The 22360-nt window shown below is 47.3% G+C and overlaps 1 protein-coding gene across 1 annotated transcript in view; it reads right to left on the bottom strand.

Annotated features, from left to right (window-relative positions):
- The window catches only part of EML3 (EMAP like 3), a 37445-nt gene that overhangs the window by 1039 nt on the left and 14046 nt on the right, over positions 1-22360 (bottom strand). Inside the window, exons 4-23 of the mRNA XM_053368633.1 lie at positions 21713-22327; positions 19083-19190; positions 17732-17760; positions 17525-17554; positions 16380-16503; positions 15038-15187; positions 13881-13950; positions 12750-12860; positions 11491-11586; positions 9980-10114; positions 8379-8517; positions 7225-7376; positions 5892-6017; positions 5671-5802; positions 3898-3965; positions 3520-3608; positions 2477-2574; positions 2303-2390; positions 804-902; positions 311-441 (exon numbers count right to left, since the gene is read on the bottom strand). Of these exons, the coding sequence (XP_053224608.1) occupies positions 311-441; positions 804-902; positions 2303-2390; positions 2477-2574; positions 3520-3608; positions 3898-3965; positions 5671-5802; positions 5892-6017; positions 7225-7376; positions 8379-8517; positions 9980-10114; positions 11491-11586; positions 12750-12860; positions 13881-13950; positions 15038-15187; positions 16380-16503; positions 17525-17554; positions 17732-17760; positions 19083-19190; positions 21713-22327 (2590 nt within the window). The remainder of the gene's footprint in view (positions 1-310; positions 442-803; positions 903-2302; positions 2391-2476; positions 2575-3519; positions 3609-3897; positions 3966-5670; positions 5803-5891; positions 6018-7224; positions 7377-8378; positions 8518-9979; positions 10115-11490; positions 11587-12749; positions 12861-13880; positions 13951-15037; positions 15188-16379; positions 16504-17524; positions 17555-17731; positions 17761-19082; positions 19191-21712; positions 22328-22360) is intronic.

The following is a 22360-nucleotide window of genomic DNA, read 5'->3' as shown; positions in this document are numbered from 1 at the left end:
TGGCCTACAAATACCCTTAAAGGTTAGCTGAGTGGCACAGATGCAGGAATGTGGCGAAAGCACCTATGATCCATAAGAGACTGGATTAGGTTGGGAGAGCCTAGAGTCACCAGGATCCAGCCTACAGTGTGGGATAAGTTTGAAAGTACAGGTACCCTCTGAAGTCAAGGAAATCAACCCAAGCCTAGAATGGTGATCAGAAGACAGAACTCATGCCCTTATCCCAAGCCTAGCCCAGTTCAGAGCTGAATTAATCCTTGCCTACGAGCAACCTCTTCTCCCACCCCACCTCAAGTCAACTCCATTCTACCTTGGGCTTGGCGCAAGGGTACTGGAAGAGGTGCACCTTACAGAAATCATCTGCAACAGCCACCACCCGCTCGTTGTGGGAGCGGCAAAGTGCATTGATGTCGGTGCCATCCGATCCGTCAGGCCACACACCTGTGAGCAGATGGAAAGAGAGAGGGGGAAGTGAGATGTGATGAGTACTATGGAGAAGAAGATGAAATCAAGGCCAGAATCTTACAGGGAGGGGATGCAACTCTGTGGCAGAGATCATGCAGATGGTCGCAGGATCAATCACCAGGTACAGTTGGGGAAGTTCCCTGCCTGAAACCCAGGACAGCTGCTGCCAGTCAGAGTACACAGTAATGAGCTAGATGGGCCAATGGCCTGACTATGTTTTCTACACACACACACACTCTGCCGCCATGTGCTAGGTTAGCACATAGAACCCAGCAGGTTAGCTTCTCAACAAAACCAGCGGAGTAGGCTTGTTTTTCTTATCTCGCCTCCAAACTCACCAAAAACATGAAAGCCCAGCACGCAGGTATACGAGGCCCATTCACGGTCCTTGTTCTCAAAGCGGTTCCTCAGCAGCTTGCAACCTCCAGCCACATCCCCTGAGAACCAGACATGCAAAAGTAAGGGTTAATTTTGCAGAGGATACCAGGCTGTTGCCCAGAGAGAGGGCACTCCTAGGATCTTGATATTTTCCGGTACGATTCAGTCACAGGCCGAGAGGGGGTTATTGTCTTCTGGGCAGCCCAGGACCTCCATAGACACTGCCTAGACTTGCACCCTGGGGAGGTCACTCCAGTGCTGCTAACGTAGCAGTCGTATGACTTCACCCTCAGAAGTGCACTCCTGAGACAGACAGATGGCAACAACAATTCAGGTCTATACTGGCGTTTTTAGGTTGCACAATTAAAGTCAAATGATAGACCTGTGCACCAAACCTGCCTGCTCCCCCCTGCCCCAGAGAAAGCCAGACTTTTGCTATAAGGGATGAGGAAATGCACTAGAAAATGTGGAATAACACTTTGGGAAGTTCAACACTACACACTGAAAGTACACACAATGCACATTTAAAGCACATTGTTGTTGTTTAGTCATTTAGTTGTCTCCAACTCTTCATGACCCCATGGACCAGAGCATGCCGGGCACTCCTGTCTTCCACTGCCTCCCGCAGCTTGGTCAAACTCATGCTGGTAGCTTTGAGAACACTATCCAACCATCTCGTCCTCTGTTGTCCCCTTCTCCTTGTGCCCTCCATCTTTCCCAACATCAGGGTCTTTTCCAGGGAGTCTTCTCTTCTCATGAGGTGGCCAAAGTATTGGAGCCTCAGCTTTAGGAGCTGTCCTTCCAGTGAGCACTCAGGGCTGATTTCCTTCAGAATGGAGAGGTCTGATCTTCTTGCAGTCAATGGGACTCTCAAGAGTCTCCTCCAGCACCAGAATTCAAAAGCATCAATTCTTCGGTGACCAGCCTTCTTCCTCTAAATAATCCTGGGAACTAAAGTTTTCCTCTTCACAGAACTACAATTCCCAGAACTCTTAATGAGCAACAGTTCCCAGAACTCTTGAGTGGGGGGCGGGGAGAGAGACTCATGTACTTTAAATGTATGTTGGATATCCTTTAAATATATGGTGTCATCTAAGCTCCACACAAACTAATCACAGTGAATGCTCAATAAACAGATGGTCTGGAAGCGAACAGAGACCAGATCACCACATGGGAACAACTATCAGGCCTCAGAATTAACCAAAGGCTCAGGACTTTCCATTTCTCCGCCACTTCAGGGACTTCTCCCAAATTTCTCTTTCCCTAACCAATGGGCCTTACTGCAGAAATAAAACAGCAGCTCCACACCTTGGTAGCTAAAGGAATTACCACACAATGCACTTCAGGGCAGAAGAATTTTTTTTAAAGAGGTTTGTGATTTGGAAGTTGCCATCTCAGGGTTTTCACCTTGAGAAAACATGTAGCTTCCTTCCCCCTCCTGCTCAGACATGGAACTTACAGTACAGGATTTCATAGTCCCCAGAATTGGACATGATGAATTTCCCATCCTTGGACCAGTCCAGATGTGTGATGAAACTGGAGTGTCCCTGGAGTGTAGGGAGAGAAAATGTGCAGGTTAGGAAACATCTGGTCTGGTTTTGCTTACCAACGAACCAATCAATAATATGCTCACCGTGCAGCGGCCAAAACGGGTGTATTTATGCCCACTGTCCTCTACGCTGTAGATATAAATGAAATTGTCGTGGGAGCCAATGGCCAAGAACTCCCCATCTGCCAAAGAAGGTAAAAGCACAGTTAGAGGCGGGGGGAGGACAGAGAAACAAATTTCCCAACAGGAAAGGCTGGGGTGGGGGCGAAGGCTCTGTGGCAGAGCATCTGCTTTGCATGCAGAAGGGTCCCAGATTCGATCCCTGGCATCTCCAACAACGGCTGGGAAAGGTCCGGTCTGAAACCCTGAAGAGCTGCTGCTAGTCAGTACAGTGGTACCTTGGGTTAAGTACTTAATTCGTTCCAGAGGTCTATTCTTAACCTGAAACTGTTCTTAACCTGAAGCACCACTTTAGCTAATGGGGCCTCCTGCTGCCGCCGCGCCGCCAGAGCACGATTTCTGTTCTCATCCTAAAGCAAAGTTCTTAACCTGAAGCACTATTTCTGGGTTAGCAGAGTCTGTAACCTGAAGCGCCTGTAACTTGAAGCGTATGTAACCCGAGGTGCCACTGTATATACAATACAAAGCTAGATGGACCCAGCAATCTGACTTGAGATGAGGCAGCTTCCTATGTTCTTATTTAAATCAGCTGTCCAGCTAGAACCATGAGGACTGGCATCTTTGCTCAGTGGTATGGCATCTGCCTTACATATAGAAGGTCCCAGATTGAATCCCTGGCATCTCCAGGTAGAGATGATGAGGACAACAACAACAACAACAACAACAACAACAACAACAACAACAATAATGTTATTTCTTATACCCCACCCATCTGACTGGGTTACCCCAGCCACCCTGAGTGGCTTCCAATAAAAGGTAAAGGAACAAAACATCAAACATTAAATCTTCCCAAAACAGGGCTGCCTTCAGATGTCTGAAACCCTGGAGAGCTACTGCCAGTCCGTGCAAATGCATCTGAGCTAGATGGACCAATGGTATGGCTCAATACAAGGCAGTTTCCTATGTGGAAACTTAGGCACTGGTGAAAAAGGAAGCAATGGCCTAACCTGGCGAATAGCGCACCACTGAGAGCTGCTCGTTCCCATCTATGTAGCTCGACAACACTTGTTGCGTCTCCGTGTCCAGCACCACCCATCTGTTGGAGGGAGAAAACAAGAGATTCTCTCAGCAGCCAGTGACCACACCAAAGGGCGCACTTCTTTTCCGGTGTGCAGGTGCACAGAAAGCTGAAATTTAACAGGACAAAGCTCCCCCACTAACTGCATTCTGGCCAGAGGGAAGAAGTTTAACCTGTTGATTTTCTGCTTTTCACACAAGTGTTCTCAAGGCCAGAAAAGAAATTAGCAACCCTTACTAACGAAGCAGGGTTGCCCTTCCCAAGTGTGCAAAAGTTGAGGTGAGGGTGGGGTGGAACAAGTAGTTACCGTCCAGAGCTGAATCCGACTGTGACCACTTTCCCACTGGGATGGAAGTCAGCACAGAGCCCTGTCTCCTAGAGAAGAGAGAAAGAGGAACGACATGAGATTTATTGTAAATACTATCATGACATAGGGTGGCTAACTGGATACGGTGCTATTCATTCAGTGTGTTCAAAGCACAGAACTGCCCCAGTCAGGTGGAAAGAGGCTATGAAAGAGGATTAGACAAACTCCTGTAGGATAAGACTATCAGTGGATATTAGCCATGTCAACTATATTTCCCCTCTGCTGTCAGCGACATTATGCCTCTGAAGACCAATGTCTGGGAATCACAAGTGGAGGGAGAATGCTGTTGCACTAACATCCTGTTCATGGGCTTCCCCAGAGGCATTTCGTCAGCCACTAGAAGAACAGGATACTGGAGTAGATAGGCCGTTGGCCTGAACCAGCACGTTCATCTTACTGTATTTACTCAAGTCTCCTCCTGCCATAAAGAAGGCTGATTGCCAAAGAATTGATGCTTTTGAATTATGGTGCTGGAGGAGACTCTTGAAATTCCCATGAACTGCAAGAAGATCAAACCTCTCCATTCTGAAGGAAATCAGCCCTGAGTGCTCACTGGAAGGACAGATCCTAAAAGCTGAGACTCCAATACTTTGGCCACCACATGAGAAGAGAAGACTCCCTGGAAAAGACCCTGATGTTGGGAAAGATGGAGGGCACAATGAGAAGGGGACAACAGAGGACGAGACGCTTGGATTGTGTTCTCAAAGCTACCAGCATGAGTTTGACTAAACTGCGGGAGGCAGTGGAAGACAGGAGTGCCTGGCGTTCTCTGGTCCATGGGGTCACGAAGAGTCGGACACGACTAAATGACTAAACAACAACAACAATCGTGCCAACCTAGCAGTTCGAAAGCACGTCAAAGTGCAAGTAGATAAATAGGTACCACTCCGGCAGGAAGGTAAATGGTGTTTCTGTGCGCTGCTCTGGTTCGCCAGAAGCGGCTTAGTCATGGTGGCCACATGACCCGGAAGCTGTACGCTGGCTCCCTCGGCCAATAAAGCGAGATGAGCACCGCAACCCCAGAGTTGTCCGCAACTGGACCTAACGGTCAGGGGTCCCTTCACCTTTAATGAGCCATCAAATCTAACGTGCACCTCAGTTTTCAGAACCTTGAAACCAAAAAACCATATTTGCCAGCAAATGTAAATGTGCCATTGAATCTAATGTGTACCTTATTTTTTGCAATGTAATTTGGCCAAAAAAGGTGAACGTTAGATTCAAGTAAATACATTAAGTTCTTATGTGCAATTTTCATTGTATTTTTTTATTATTTCTGTTTCTAACCCTTACAATCCCAAAGCATGTTAGCCGATGGCTATTGAAATCTTAGAAGCCAGAGAGGATTTTTTTGCTGAATGAAATTTCCAGCAGGACAAGAATTCACTTCTTTCATGTGTTTCGTGTCCGCTTTGTGTAGGATGATCATGCAGAAACAACACTTCTTGCCTACCCAGATGCCTGCAAGCTGGACACGAGCACAACAGCACTCTGCCTACCTGTGATTCCCAGGAACTGGCATAATGCCTCCGACACGGAAAACATAGACAACATGGCTAAGCTGCTGTTGATAGTCTTGCCCTCCATGAATTTGTCTAATCCTCTTTTTAAAGCCATCTAAATTGATTCTCTGTGTCCACTGGCCATTCCACATCAATGGCACTGCCGACACCCCTGGGCCATGCCACACGTTCCTCCCCTCCCGGGTCCAGTTACCTCCAGCGTGGTGCTCCAAGCCAGCGTGTGCTCCCCACTATCCCACATGCAGAGCTGCCTGTCATGGGCGCAAGTGACAAAAAGGTCCCGCGAAGGGTGAGTGCCCAGCCCCCACAGTTCATCCGTGTGCCCCTGCAAAGGAAGAACGTTGAGAAGCAGCTGGAGAAGGAAGGAGCAGCTGAGGAGGAGGCCCTGTGACCAGACCAGACCCACCCCTTTACCTGGATGATGGGCCGGAAGCCCTCCGCCAAGCTCCCCCGCAGCAGCGCATTGCGTGTGGTCCCTACCAGCAGCTCCCCTCCATCACCCTCGGCGATGGTGCGGACGGCACCAAACTGTTCCGGAATCTGATTGCCAAAGAAGCGGCAGGCATTATAAAGCTGGTCTGTGTGTAAAGTTTGATGGATTCACCCAAGGATGGATTAAAACCCTTTTTCAGTCTGAGGGCCGCATTTGCTTCTGGGCAAACTTCCGAGGGCCACATGCCCACTTGGAAATTCAATGCTTCAAGTTACTTTGCCTTATTTCCTTTTGTTATTTTTAAGGATTAATAGCAGGCTTCCTCAACCTCGGCTCTCCGGATGTTTTTGGCCTACAACTCCCATGATCCCTAGCTAGCAGGACCAGTGGTCAGGAATGATGGGAATGATGGGCCCAAAACATCTGGAGGGCCGAGGCTGAGGGAGCCTGATTTATAGCAACTCACTTTTCTCCATCAGGGATGGGCTCGAAGCGGGTCAAACAAAACCAGAGGGAACCATCTGATGAGATTTTGAAAATTCATATGATTAAATTGGCAAATGTTTCTTTAATTGAGCAACAAGCCTTAACCATAAGGTGTATCCTCCCTTCCGGGTGCAAACCTACAGTGAGGGGCAAAAGCAGTTAAGAGGCTAACCCCAGATCCCCAAACACATTTTAGTAAAAGAAAAACCCACCCCAAAGACCCTACTGTTTCTGGTGGTTGGGGCAAAAAGGTGGGAGAATGTTTGAAGTACAGTGGTACCTCGGGTTACATACGCTTCAGGTTACATACGCGTCAGGTTACAGATTCCGCTAACCCAGAAATAGTGCTTCAGGTTAAGAACTTTGCTTCAGGATGAGAACAGAAATCGTGCTCCGGTGGCATGGCGGCAGCGGGAGGCCCCATTAGCTAAAGTGGTGCTTCAGGTTAAGAACAGTTTCAGGTTAAGTACAGACCTCCGGAACGAATTAAGTACTTAACCCGAGGTACCACTGTAGACTCAGGGCCGGGGTGAACAGAGCTCAATGCTTTGATGGGGATGCAAACAGCTTCTTCTTTAATCATCAGATCTGTCAGAAAGGATACTTTGTGTGGGTGGGTGTACCTCAGGCTGCAAGTGAAAATGTGTGAGGTGGCCACGCCCACTTTTAGCCACCCCTGGCACGCAGCCCCCAAAGAGTAGGCCAAGGGTGAATGTGGCCTCCTGGCCACATGAGCTTAGCCACCCCAAAGCTAAAGGATATGGTGGTTATTAACGTACGCCAAGCAATCTCCAAGAGCTGCTGTGCAGATCCAGTCACCTCCCTTACCTCCACCTCCTGCAGCAGGGAGAGGCTGGGGCTCCACCGGACCAGGCGCCGGTCCTTGCCACCCCCACTGAGCACCGAGCCATCGCGGCACAGGCAGAGAGAGAAGATGCTGCCTTCGTGGGCTCGCGTTTGCTTGCTGATCTGGTAAGTCTCTGTCAAGAGAGGTAAAAACACACCTGTGTCAAACCCTGGTTCAGTTTTGTATTCTTTTTAGTGACACGACACGGGGATTAGTGCCAGGTTCTCTGTTCGGATGCCTCTCCATAGGAACATAGGAAGGTGCCCTATTGTACAGTCAGACCACTGGTCCATCTTGTTCGCTTCTCCATTGTATATCTATTTATATTATAGTACAGGCGACTCCCCACTTACACTGGGGTTACGTTCTGGTGCCCTGCACGAGTAAGTGAAAACTGCGTAATTGGGGAGCACGCTCCAAACACCCTTTAAATGCCTGCTCGGCCATTCCAGATTTTAAAATGCTGTACAGTGGTACCTCGGTTTTCGAGCGTCTCGGAAGCCAAACATTTCAGTTTTTGAAAGCCAAAAACCCAGAAGTAAATGCTTCCCTTTTCGAATGCTTTTTGGAAGTTGAACGGCTTCCGCTGTGTTTCCCCCCCCCAATTTTCTCCATTGACTTTGCAGACCACCCTTTGCACCTCAATTGTCAAACGTTTCGGATGTTGAACGGTCTTCTGGAACGGATTGCGTTCAACAACCGAAGTACCACTGTACCAAAAATATCCACAACTGGAATTGAAGCTCTGGACTGGCTGGAGACTGGAGGACACATGGAAAAGATGTTGCTCCTGCTGCGCTACCTCACGCATCAGCTGTTAGGCGGGGAAGGTGAGCAGCCTAAACAAAGCCCCACTGAGCCTCCAGTCTCTTGTCCATCCTAACTGAAGTCCTCTTTGGGCTCCAGGAAGTGTCTCTTTGCAAGTTACAAGGACTCTCCAGTGCTCTCCCTCCATTACTTCCCAGCACCACGCGTATACACGCGATAGCACACAAGTGGGGAGTCCCCTGTAATCATTTCTAACTCTGTGTCAGTCCACAGCCCATAGCATATGCAAATTGTATGCAAATCAGCATATGCCCAAGGAACCACCCTAGCAGACCATGGTCTGCTATTACCATTCACCTTTGCATACCTTTTGCCCCCTTTCCCAGCGTACGGATGTCAGCAGGCACCCTGGCCCAAGTCAGGATGTTGCCCTCCGAGTCTCCGGTCAGCACATCACTGTTGGTGTCGAACACAAAGCACTGGATGAACTTGGGTTTCTTGTATTTCTGGAAAGATCAGGAAGGGGAGATGCTGATACAACAATGGCGGGGCAGAACCGGGCGAGGTTCATTCCCGTATCTCTAAGTTCTAGCAGGATGTTTATCAAAAAATATCTAAAATAATTAAATTGCCTCTTCAGGCTTCTCTATTAATGGTCATTACTGAATATATGGAATGACAGTATGAAAGCTTGTTTGCTCTGAATAACTTTCAAAACACATGTAAGCTGCAGCCAGGATTTCAATACCCAGGACAGTAATGGAAAATTTTGGGGGGAGGGGGAAATCTACATTTGTCTTTGTAGTACAAGAACTGACGGAGTTTGGCTATTGTGGGGGAAAAATAAACACATAAATTTTGTGTCTTCAAAGGGATGGCGGATCCAGAATGCTTCTACACCATCTGGTGGGATTTTATTTATTATGCTTTGGACTTAGATGCCAAACATTCACTGTCTGCAGTACTGGATTTAGGGCAGTGTGTGCTGTCCCCCGTCCCCCCCACAGGGCGCCGAGCTGAGGGGGCACAAAATAATAATAAATAAAAAGGGTATTATTGTGAAAATAAGAAATATTTAGGAAGAGGGCAGTGCCAAATTTTGTCCTCGCTCAGGGCGCCCTATTACCAAAGTCTGCTCCCACCATCCATGCCAGTTTGGGAAATATGTAGGCTTTGGTTTATACTGGTGTGTTACCATTTCTTTCTTTCTTTCCTTTTATCTGTATATGTTAACAATGTAATGCACTGCTACTGTGATTTTGGGTTGTTGAAAGAAAAAGAAGATGGGGAAGAAGAAGCTGTTCAAGAAGGAACTTGCATTTGCGATTCTGCCCACGGTAAAACACTGAAGTTAGCAAATGATAGTATAGTGATCTGGGAATCTGTGTGAGGAGTTGCATGGGGAGAAGAAAAGAGAAAGATTAACTTGGACAAACAACTAACGTCAGGCAAGGCATGGAAGCAATGAGAGACTTTTGAGTAGCGAGCATTGACTGGGACAGAATAAAATGTCAGCAGAGACACTGGTCACAGCCACACCACACAGCCTGCCCACTGCCAAGAATCCCAGGAACTGTAGTTTGCCCCTCACAGAGCTATAATTCCCAGCACCCTTAACAAATGACAGGTCCCAGGATTCTTTGAGGGAAGCCGTGTGATTTAAATGTGAATTAAACATATAGCATGGATATGACCATTAAGTTATCAAGACAGGGCTTAAGGCAGTTGAGGAAAACTCTGGTTGAAAAACGTAGCTAGCTAAAAAGAGTGCATCTGAGCATGTGCTGGGTGTTTTCTGTCACCATGTTTAGCACTCGTATTTTCTCCGAGGAAGGAATTGGGTTGACCATCTAAGGCCTTGAATTTGGAAGCCTTCCCTACCCACTTCTCCCTCCCTGTTCTCTTTTATTGAAGGCCCCCAACTTTACCAATGACCCCCCCCACACACACACTGCAGCATTGCCTCACCCCAAATATTCCCTGCTTCTTTGTTAGGCTGTTTCCACTCCAGGTCCAGAAATAGACATGAGATTTCCCAGTGGTGATTATGTTGCTGCTGTCTTGCGGGTTGAACTCCACGGTCAGGACAGATTCATTGGTACTCTGCGAGGTGCAATGGGGTGGATGGGTGGAGAGTGGAAGGAAGAAGGTATCAGAGTGATGTGGCCTCTCAGTACCACCAAAGATGCCCACAAGGATTATTCAAAGTGTTGTAAGTCTCCCAAAGCGCCTTTTAACCTTAGTTGTGTGTGTAGGGAAGACCAACCCTCCAGACAAGCAGATCACCACCTTATTGCTGCACCCCTGGAATGATCTGAAGGAAATGCACTTTTCACACTGCTGTTATTTTAATGGGATTGTTTCAATGTGTACTTGAATTATGGATGCTTATATTTTTATAAGTGGCTTTTAAGCTTTGTAAATCACTTTGAAGCTTATTTTGGCATTAAGCAGTAAATAATAATAATAATAATAATAATAATAATAATAATAATAATGGTGGTGGTGACGATGATGATGGAGATGATGTTATGAGGAGCCACCACCCAAAATATTAGTATTATTATCATTTTATTTTATTTTTTCTTTAGGTGGTGTCTCTGTCTCTGTGGAATAACCTCCTTGCTAAGCTGCATATTACCCTGACTCTTTCATATGCCAGCTAAAACCCTAACATTTTTGCTGGGCCTTCATGGTGTTTTTAACTATGCTATTTATACAATTAGAATTATTTTAATGCTTTTGTTTCTTATGTATTATGATTATCCTTTGCGGGGGGGGGGGAGCTGCCATTTGACAAAAACGCTTGGACTGGTGTAACAATCGTAATAGTGCAAAATCAAATTCCACCCACTGCGTTTAAATCAGACGAGACAGCAAAGCCAGGCCTCTCCACACAGACAAGAGAGAGGGCCTTCTGGCTCCCCAGTTGTGGAAGCTCTCCACAGTAAGGCCCACCTGGTGCCTTTGCTGACACCTTTTCAGCACCAAGTGACTACTCTTGATGGACCACAATGAGGCTGTTTGCTGTTACTCAGACTGTCAAACCTTCTACTGCTGCTGTTGAGGGTTGCCTTGCATATATTTTTTATGAACTGAATGTATTTTGTGTGCATGTTTTCTTATTACCATGTACAGTGGTACCTCAGGTTACATACGCTTCAGGTTACAGACTCTGCTAACCCAGAAATAGTGCTTCGGGTTAAGAACTTTGCTTCAGGATGAGAACAGAAATCGGGCTCCGGTGGCGCAGCAGTAGCAGGAGGCCCCATTAGCTAAAGTGGTGCTTCAGGTAAAGAACAGTTTCAGGTTAAGAACGAACCTCCGGAACGAATTAAGTGCGTAACGAGAGGTACCACTGTATTTTATTTTTTTAACTTATCTTTATGCTTTTTAAATATGTTGTGAGTTGCTTGGAGATCTTTTTTTGTAATAGGCAACAAACTAGTTCAAATAACAACCACCACCACAGTACTCACCTTGATTTCAGCCTGCTTGGTGCCACGAGCACAATCCCAGACAGACAGCATGTGCTCGTTGGACTCGTCTATCACACATAAGTATGTCCCCTCATCCTGGAGGGAGATAGGAACACAGGTTCCTGAGTTATTGTCTACACTGATTGGCAGCAGCTCTCCAAAGGTCTCAGGCAGAGAGTCTTTCTCAGCCCTAACTAGAGATGCCAGGGATTGAACCTGGGACCTTCTGCATATCAAGGGGATGCTCTACCACAGAGGTTCCCCAGCTGTGATCCGGGGACCACCAGTGGTCCATGAGCTTCATTCAGTGGAGGGAGAACATAGCCATTGTAGGTAGTAGCATCCTACATGATGGGCCCTATGGTCATAACACAAGGTTCCATTATGGCAGGCATAGGCAAACTCAGCCCTCCAGATGTTTTGGGACTACAACTCCCATCATCCCTAGCTAACAGGACCAGTGGTCAGGGATGATGGGAATTGTAGTCTCAAAAACAGCCAGAGGGCCATGTTTGCCTATGCCTGCATTATGGTGTGAAGCAGTTAGCTCACTGCTTGCTCAGGGACCTATGGGGTTAACTTATCAAACTTAAAAGTGGAATATATACGTAATTATAAAAATGATATATAAGGATCAGCGCTCAAGAGAATGCATGTATAATAGTATTTAGTGTGGGATAACCAGTCTCATATAACCAACATGCTTAAGTCAAATTAATGCATGAAGTAAGTTGCTCTGCCAGGCTTAGCTACGTCACATTGGGAGGAAATAGGTCTACCTGAGAAGCTCAGCATGTAAAAAAGGTTTGAAATGATTGCTCCAACTCAGACCGCATGGCTCTCACAAGCCAGTCTTGAGTTCCTATACTAATAATTTAGGAACTTTCACCATTTTGTATATAAGATAAGTTTTACTGTCTGTGCTCTGAAACACATGAACCTGACCTTTGAAGCGTTCATAAGTAAACCCATTTTTAACTTACCAAACTTGGGATTTTTTCTGTGCTTAGGGAAGGGTAAGACTTTGGAAATAAACTTTTGAAGGGATATTCTGGAACTCACTTTAAAGGGCACATATTTTAAAGGTCTAACATCCTGTATTTCCACAATTTGCTGCATATTTTGTGGTTTTAAACCTCTCTTGGGGTCCTCTCACCAAAGAGTACTTGCCCCAAATCTTGTCATCCAGAAATTCTCCTTTTTATATACCTATTTTTTCCTTGAACCAACGTATAGGATGGAGAAGTTGTAACACTCACAGCTGTGGAGAAAGCAAGAGAACCAACTCCTCTCTCAAAGCTGCCCTGACCAATTTCTAGCAAGGTGTTAAGGTTGGACGAGTCCCAGATGTGAACGGAGGGTTGCAGAGGCTGTAAGGAGAGTGGGAAGAGAAATAAGAAAGGTCAGCTTCCCTGTGTAAAGAGGTAGAGCAAAAAGAGGTAGAGATCAAAACAAGCCAGTACTGTATATAGAAAGCACATTACTAGTTTGCTAGTAGCAGAATATTAATTCAAATGGACTATCTATCACAGAGTAATTAATTTTAAAATGTTATTTTATAATAACATGAATATCTTCCTTTCCTCAAGTAACTCACACCTGCTTGGTTTTCGATTTGTGCGTGCACACACACACACTTTATTAATGGGTTCCATTTGTTATTCACACCTCATAACACTTTGTTTGCTGATTGAAGGAGTGCATTACTTGTACTTTCACTGCTGTCAATAGCCAGACCAATAGAAGATTTTGCCATTTAAGCACATTCTGTTTTGATAAGTTATTGAATTCCATCTTTAATTTCTGTGTAACCAGGCAGTGGGGCAGTTAGGTAATTTTAGATTCTGGAATTAGCATGGTCTGATTGGGAGGCAGGAAGAGATGTTTTTCAACCCTGCATCCCCAGAAGTTTATTTGTTTACAAAAATATTTATATACCACTGTATCATAACACTGTATCTCAGCGGTTTACAGCAATGTAAAAACGTAAAACCAAACAATGAAATCATAACGAGCTAAGAACAAGTTAAAAGCACAAAGAAATTAAAAGCAAGTTGTTGAACTACAGTTCCTATCGTCCCATAATCCCTGCTAGGGATTATGGGGAGTTGTAGTCCAGCAACATCTGGGTGCCAAGGTTGAAGAACACTGGTTTGGGCAGCATTTTGCATTACTTCAAAATGTGAAAGGCCACCAGTCCTATTGTGTTTGGGAGCATTCTGGCTCATTTCGCTGAGTGGAGCCCCAAACCTCTCTGCCCCAAAGTCTGATATCTGATGGCACCACTGCAGCCAATTAATCTTATCTCTGGACAAAAAGATTATAAGCCATGTAGCTGAAATGAGGGGGGAAATCATGGCCTTGGGTGCCTCCCAGATCTAGGGGTTTACCTTGCCATCCTTGTCCACACCAGCCATCTGCCCTGAAGCAACGCGGACTTTGTCAGGATGCACTGCTAGGCTGGAGAAAGAACAGAATCACAAGAGGAAAGGGCCTGATCCACCATCTGCTCCCAAACTCAAAGTCTCCTAACCCCATCGCTCCAGAGAAGGTGAAAACCACTTTGCTCAATCAGATTCTCCACTCACCCCCCCCATGGACCAAAGCAACGTCAAAATTCAGCATCCCCCCCACCTCTTGCCTTTCGTTCTAAGTGATCTTTGCGGTGCCTCCTGCACCACCCTCTTGGTTCAGCACCCAGTGCAGGCGAACCAGTCACACTCCCCTAATCTGCCTCTGCTGGATGATTTCAGTGAATGGGGTGCTGCCCCACCAACCTCAGCCTGCTCTCAGCCACCGAGCCCTGCACACTTGCCTGCCTTCTTACTTACTTACAACCAGGCCAGCGGGTGGCTGTGCCTGTTGCCTTTCCCCTCCTCCTGTCTCAGTGATGCAGCGAGGATGGTTGGCTCTGCCTGTCATTGGCTCTGTTCCTGCCTGTCATTTGCTTTGGCAAATGACAGTCTACCAGTCCCATTGGACGCCAGCCGCCACTGGTGAGACTAGGTGTCTGTAGTGGAGTGCCTATTTCTTGCATCATGGGAGAGTGAGCACAAGTATTTGTCTGTATGTTTCCTGCGCCTGTCCCTGTGCTGTGGGTGTAAGGTAAAGGTAAAGGTAAAGGGACCCCTGACCATTAGGTCCAGTCGTGGCTGACTCTGGGTTTGCGGCGCTCATCTCGCTTTATTGACTGAGGGAGCCGGTGTACAGCTTCCAGGTCATGTGACCAGCATGACTAAGCCACTCTGGCAAACCAGAGCAGCGCACGGAAATGCCGTTTACCTTCCTGCCGGAGCGGTACCTATTTATCTGCTTGCACTTTGACGTGCTTTCAAACTGCTAGGTGGGCAGGAGCAGGGACAAAGCAACGGGAGCTCACCCAGCCGCGGGGATTCGAACTGCTGACCTTCTGATTGGCGAGTCCTAGGCTCTGCGGTTTAACCCACAGCGCCACCTGCGTCCCTCATGTTGTGGGTGTACATACAGGTAATATACACAGGAGTATTGGAGCAGGTTGCGGGTCTGGGAAATGGCTCCCGCAACTCACCAGCGCACGCAGTCAGTGTGCCGCAGGTAGTGGCGTTGTGTGCGATGTTGCACATGATACAACACAACCACACAGGCAATGAAGTAGACCAGCTCTCCTGACGTCAACACGTAGAGATTGGAGCGGCAGTCACGGCCTCGGTATCCATATCTGGGACGGGCGTCAAGGAGCAAAGAACCGACACAAATGCAAAACGGGGAGGACAAGGGAGCCACGCCTGCCTGCTCTCTGTGTCACTGGGGACTCAAGCGATGGCTCTGTCATCTTTTGTGATAACACCCCTGTGAGGGAGGCCACTATTTCAGGGGCCCAAATGGTGGGACTCAAACCAGGGAGAACTGGGTGCTAGTCCCTACTCAATTGCAAAGCTCAATGGGTGACTTTGAACCTGTTTGCTTAACTCTCAACCCAACCTACCTTACAGGGTTGTCGTGTGGGTAAAAGTGTGGGATCTGTGTATGCCACCCTGAGCTTCTTGGAGGAAGGCTGGGATAATGATAATAATAATACAAACAAACATAGGAAGCTGCCTAATCCCATCAGACCATTGGTCTATATAGCTCAGTGTTGTCTACACTGACTGGCAGCAGATTTCCAAGGTTTCAAGCAGGAAGTTTTCACCCCAGCTCTACCTGGAGATGCTGAGGATTGAACCTGGGACCTTCTCCATGCAAAGCAGATTTCTACCACTGATCTGCAGTTCTTTCCCTCAACCTAGTCAGCTAGAAACAAAAAACAGAGAAGGTAGAAGCTAAGTGTAAATTTAAATAACATTCCTCCTCCTACGCCCTAGATCTGCATGCTTTAATTCAGAGATAGCCAACCTCATGTCCTCCACACATTGTGGACTACAACTCCCATCATCCTTGACCATTGGCCATGCTGGCTGGGGCTGATGAGAAATAGAGTCCAAAAAACCTGGAAGGCGCCATGTTGGCTACCTTTGGTTTATAGGGCACAGTCAGTGCTCCTCAGAGGCACTCCTCCAGGTGCCACTGCCATGCGGGGTAAGGAATAAAACACAGAGAGAAAGGGGGGAGGGGGGAATGAGCGTTCTCTGTTCATTTCTATTCCTCTCAGTCTATTCTTCTCAGTCTCTCATTTTCTCATTAGCCAGCTTGGTGAACTACAACTCCCATCATTGATCATGGGCCATGCTGGCTGAGGCTCATGGGAAATGGAGTCCAACAACACCCAAAGGGCACCAGGTTGGCTACCCCTCCCTGAATGGGTTTCACCGGGGAAACAGTGTTATTCTGTGGTGGCTACTGTGCTTTAGGAAAGGCTGGGATGGGAGGGCGGCGGAACAAGGAAGGAGGCCTCCTCCTTCCTGAAAGGATACACCCAGTCCAGCTTCAACTTCTCGGTCGGCAGCTCCATGCGCAGCTCCTCGTAGTTGAGGAAGTCGGAAGGGATGTACATGGTGATGGGGCGACCACGCAGGAACATCTTCGTGGAACGTCCTTCTAAAGGGACAGAAAAACAGAAGGAGGGAGCAGGTGGGCATCAGCAGCTGGAGCACAACAAATGCCAAACCCACCTTGGCCCAAAAAGTCCATCTGTATGCCTTCTGCTATGGAGGTCCTGCCCCTCAAACGACCAAGCATCACCCACTTTTCAGGACTCCTGATGCAACCAGGAGAATCAAGCGATAAAACTTTGCCTAGGCTCCTATCTTAAGGATGAAGAACCTCAGGCCTAGGGGTCAAACACAACCCACACCCCTCTGCCTCTCTATCCAGCCCTCCCTCAATACTCTTAACAAAACTACAGCTCCCAGGATTCTTTGGATGATGCCGTTACCATTTAAAGTGCTGTCAAGAATGCCTTAAATGTATGGTGTGGATGTGGCCTAACTCCACCACAGGCACCACCAGATGTTCTGTCTTCCATTACAAAGAGCCTGCCGCATCAGGCCAGTGACCCGTCCAGTCTAACATCCCGTTCTCACAGCAGCCAGCTATATATCCCTATGGGAAGCCTGCAAGCAGGAACTGAGCACAACTGCACTCTCCACTCCTGCACTTTCCAGAAACCACTACAGTCGAACAGAATCTGTTCCAGAAGTCCATTAGACTTCCAAAATGTTCGGAAACCAAGGAAGTCGTGCTGGACGTTTGGGTTCCAAAGAACGTTCAAAAACCGGAACAATCACTTCCAGGTTTGCGGCATTCGGGAGCCAAAACGTTCGACTCACAAGTCATTCGTCAACCAAGGTACAACTGTATTCATAACTTGTTGGAGGAAAAGGCCATCAGGGACTACTAGCCATCCATTTTAAAGCCATCCAATCTGGTGACCATCTCTACTTCCTGAGAGACAAACTCCCATATGCACTGTGTGAAGAAGGACTTCCTTTTGTCTGTCCTGAACCTTCCAACCTTCAGCTTCATAAGACGTCCCCAAGTTCTGGTGTTAAGATAGAGAAAAACTCCTGCCTGCTTTCTTCTCCCAAACCCTCCAATGCAATCGTTTCCGAAGCCTCACCTTGGTGCATCCGCCGAGCACTCAGTGGCCCTAGGCAGTGGGAGAGGAAGGAAACATTAGGCATTTGTAGGAAAGAAGAAGGGGCTGCATTTTTGCCCCTGGAGCAGCCTTCACCAACCTGGTGCCCTCCAGAGGTTTTGGACTACAACTCCAACCCACCAAACAGCTTTATTGTCCCCTTCACTATCCTTGACTTTGAGAGCTCACCTGGACTTAGGGAGGGATCCTTTGTTCGGCTGCAAAGAGAAAACAGAACATTAAAGGGGCCGGTCAGGGTATATGTGTGTGGTAGGTAACATAGAAGGAAATGAACTGTGGAATAACCAGGGGGGTTTTTCAGCCGGAACTGAGTTCCAGCACCTCTCAGGTAGGCGCCATTGACGTTCTAAGAGAACAAGGGAGGTGTTCATAGTGAGTTCTAGCACCCCTTTTTCTAGAAAAATAGCACTGGGAAGAACACTACCTCTGAGCATGCACACCATACCCTATTACTCCCCACAGAGCAAACATAACCAAATCCCATGTGGCAATATATGCTGTGTGTCTATGTTTATTTGTGTGTGCTGTAGATAACAGATTAGCCAACATGCTGCTCTCTGGATATTTTGGACTACATCTCCCAATTATCCCCGATCAATGACCATGCAGGCTGATGTGAGTTGGAAACCAAAACACCCAGAGGGCACCATGTTGGCTATCCCTGGCTTATAGGGAGCAGCCAGAGTCACCAGAGATCATCTTCAGTAATACTCCTCCAGGTGCCCTGCAGTGTTAGTTAAGGTGGACAGCAACCAGCAAGAGAGACAAATGGCAAATCTGTCCATTTCCATTTCTCTCAGCATCTCATTTTTTCCAATCTTAAATTCAGTTCCCCACAATTCCACATCTATTTGCATTTTTTAAAAAATCTTCCTGCAAATTCATCAGCATTTTAGTGCAAACATCTCCCAATACCTATTCCCCGTAATACAATGATTTTTTTTGTACTTTATTTTCACTAATATATGCATTTCTATGCACACATCCTGCATTTCTATACAAATTACTGGGCTGGAAAACGGCATTGCAAAGTCTGAAGAAATTTAGATTTCAAAAGATAGCTGTGTTTTGGTTCATACCTTGTTTTGGAAAATGCAAATCAACTGGGTTTGCCTTTAAATGTGGACTGACTCAATTCCCTCCGCCCAATTCCGAAGTGGGAGACAGAGTCTTTTTGGTGTTGGTGCTGTGGTTGTGGAATTCCCACTCCAGAAAAGCCCACCTGCACCACGGTTATATTTCTTGCACCAGGCAAATATTTTAAAATGTATTCCCTCCCCCCCTCTCCCTTAAGATATTGAAGTTATATGTTATTAGTGTATTTTTTCTTTTTTGCAGACTGCCCCTGGGCATCTCCAAATAAACAATCCAGAGTGCAACCTTGGGGTGGCACTGTGCTTTTGAACATGCACAGAGTGCATGCTCCCTCACCCTCAGGGCGAATGCAACCAAATGCCACTCATGTCCCTAAATCAGAAAAATTGGGGTGATACATGGTATGTGCCTGAGTGTGCCTCACTTCTCAAAGCTGCTGGAGTGGTTGAAGAGGTTGGCTGAGGACGCTGCCTTCTTGGAGAGGCGCTGCTTCGTTTTGGAGGGTTTGTCGGAGGAGCTGTTTCTCCGCAGTCTGGGGAAAAAGAAAGGGGGGATAGGTAAGGTCCCACACTATGATGTCGTATCCAACGTTAGTCCTATAGGGCTAGACTGTCGCTACTTTCAGGTGGGATTCAAGAACATATAGGCAAATTCAGGATGTGCAAATAGAACTGACTTGGAGCTCTTGCACAACAAATTCACTTCCCTGAAAGATCAGACTTTTTGCAACAAGAAAAATGACAGGGAAATGCACTGGGAAGGGTGGGGTGAAACATCCCTTCGTGCAACATGATTGGCGCTCCCCACAAATAAATCAGAGTGGAATGTTCATCAAATAGCCAATGTCGTCTAATCTCCCTGCAAACAAATCAGAAAGAATGCCCAATAAACAGGTCAGCTGGAAGCGCCTCTGCTCCAGGTAGGCCCATTGATAGTAACAGACAAAACCTAACTCAGGTCCATTAATTTTAGTGGGTCTACTTAGAGTGCAGTTGTTCTACCTCCACTAGAGCTAGTAGAGCTTTGAACACCATCTGCTGGGAATCACAAGTTTGCAGCGTTGTCCTTGCGCTCATGTCCTGCTTGTGGGCTTCCCTTTGTGTAAACAGGATGCTGGACTAGATGGGTCTCTGGCCTGATCCAGCAGGCAGACTCTTCTTACATTCTTATGGATGCAACTCAATCATTGTTTTTGTAGACCACTCAGAGGTTTGCTTACAATCCAGTGGAACAGAAATTGTGTTAAATAAAATAAATAAGTAACAGAGATGCATCCCACAGTCAAAAACTCCCCTGTTGTCCTTTGCCTGCAAGAGCGGAAGTTGTTTTTCTATGTTGTGAGTCTATCCCATGGATATTGGCTGATTTGCTTCTCCTCAGGGTGCTGTAGGCCACTGAGAGGGAGCAACCCTGGTCATCCCCTTCTTCTAAGGAGAAGTGGCGGCAGCAGCAGAAGACAGGCTCTTTTTTCTGAGGAAGAGCTCTTCACAACCCGAAGAAGAAGAAGAAGAAGTAGCTGCCGCCTTTGGCCTTGTGGTGTGGGGGCAACGCTCTGCCCACAGCTGCAAATAGAGCCTGGTTTTTACCAAACCTTCAATTCAGCCAAGAGAGAACGGGGCGGGCTCCTCTGAGCAAGCAGGAAAAGAAGCTCAGAAAGATAGAGGGGGAGAGAAAGGGTGAATCACAGGACAATAAGTGACCCAGAGACAGGGCCGACCTGAGACATTTCGCTGCCTGAGGTGAATGTGTGCATCCCCAAGTCAACACACACCAGACCCAAGGTTGGTCACGTGATTTTGGCATCTGAGGCAGAAAATCTCATAAACGACTCTCCTCTTTTCCGACAGGAAATATGGAGTAATAAATAAATAACTGGTTCCCATTTTGTTTCCTTCATGATACCCAAAATCAACTGCCTGAGATGGCTGTCTATGGATAGCGCCAGCCCCAGTGTTTCCCTTTCTCCTAAATCAGGAACCTCCAGCTTGTGGGCCAGATTTGGCCCGCCAGCCCTCCTGATTTGGCCCATGAGGAAGCTTTCCCCAGCTGGTGTCAGGCGTGGAGCAGGTAGAGATGTGGCTGGAGAGCAGGAGAGAACCACGTTATCAACTGGTGCATGGGAAGTTCAATCCTGAATGGTCTCCATTTCCCCCCAACTCTGTGGAGCAAACAACCTGTCTGTCATCTGCTGTCAGTTAGGATGTCAGATGATTGACATGTGGGTGGTCCCACCCACCTGCTAAAGTTTTCCTGAGGGGTGGGGAGATGTAAAGATCTGTCCCACTGGGCGACAAACGTTCCCAACCAATGTCCTAAATCCATCCAGTAGGTTAATCAGTTTTCAACAGGTGTGCAGGAAGCTGCAGGACGATCACATCCTGACCTTAAGTGTGTCACACTAGGGGTGGAACATATGTTTACATATGTTCAATGTACTGAATCCAACTAAACAAGCATCTGGATCTTCAACAGCAGCAATGGGGCAACATCCTCTGCCATACCTGAGGGCAGCAAGCTAAGGAGCTCAGGGAGAAAGACATAGCACTGCTATCACTCCTGGTATCTGGAACATAGGAGTCCCCCTCATATCAAGTCAGACCATTGGTCCATCTTGCTCTGCCTACACTAATTGACAAAGACTCTTCAGGATATGTTAATTGAATAAAAAACATGTACAAAAGGAGGCAACTAAATGAATCAGATCATAATATCAAGCCATGGGTGGGTCTTGCCCTGCACCCAGAATCAGACAGAAAACCTAGGAATCCTGGCTCTCTGCTCCAACCTACTAAACTAAACCTCATCTCCATCCAGCCTTAAACCAGGCATATGCATATAGGAAGCTATGGTCTCTGGCAGATAGACTTCATGTCTTAAACAACCTTTTTTCTCTTGGATCTGGGAATAGGACTCTGGAGTTTTGCTGATTTTTATTTATTTTTAAACACCCACAAGACTAAATCCAGAGCAATCATAACCTTATGAAACACTCGCCCCTCTTTCTGTTTCTCTCCCAGAAGAATCCAGCCCAGTTCCCTCAGCCTTCACACTTACAGCTCCTTCTTGCTCGACATCAAACTCTGCACAGCTGGGACCGGTGAGGCAGGGGTGCTGCTGCTGTTGCTGCTCCCCACTTCCAATGGAGGCTCAGGGGATGCTGGGAGCTGACCCAGCGACTGAGCTGGGGGTTGGGACTGCCCCACGCCAGAGACTTTGTCTCTGCTGTCTTCAGGGGGAGGCTCCCCGACATCTTGAGTTTCGTGGGGGCAAGTCCTAGGAAGGTGGCAACCAGTGCCTCGAGCCTGGGGTTCCTCCTGAACCTTTTGCTTTTCCTGAACATTTTGCAACTCCAAGGCAAATCCTGGGTCTCCTCCTCCCTCAGCCTGCAACCCAAAGGAGTTCTTAACGGGCTCCAAAGGGCCTCCACTGGCTAAGCCCTCTGTGAAGCCTGTCTGTCCAAGGGTGGAAGGGGCTTGGTCTGTCTGTCCTTGAACCACCGAGCTCTCTGTCTGCTTAAGATGCCCGTTGCTTAGGTACTGGCTCTGCTTTGCCTCCAGCAAGGAGGACTCCTCTGTTTGCGTCCCAACGCTGACCCTTGGTGAGCCCTGGGCCCTTTCAGCTGAAGGCACTGACTCCCTGTAGCCTCCAGGTTGCTGCGCAATAGTGGACCTGCAAACCAAAACACAACGTGAGTTGTAGGAT

This window comes from Podarcis raffonei, chromosome 16 (genome assembly GCF_027172205.1).
Source record: "Podarcis raffonei isolate rPodRaf1 chromosome 16, rPodRaf1.pri, whole genome shotgun sequence".
In the NCBI taxonomy this organism is placed as follows: Eukaryota; Metazoa; Chordata; class Lepidosauria; order Squamata; family Lacertidae; genus Podarcis; species Podarcis raffonei.
The sequence above is the reverse complement of the archived record's forward strand: the minus strand, read 5'-3'. Positions and strand labels throughout refer to the sequence as shown.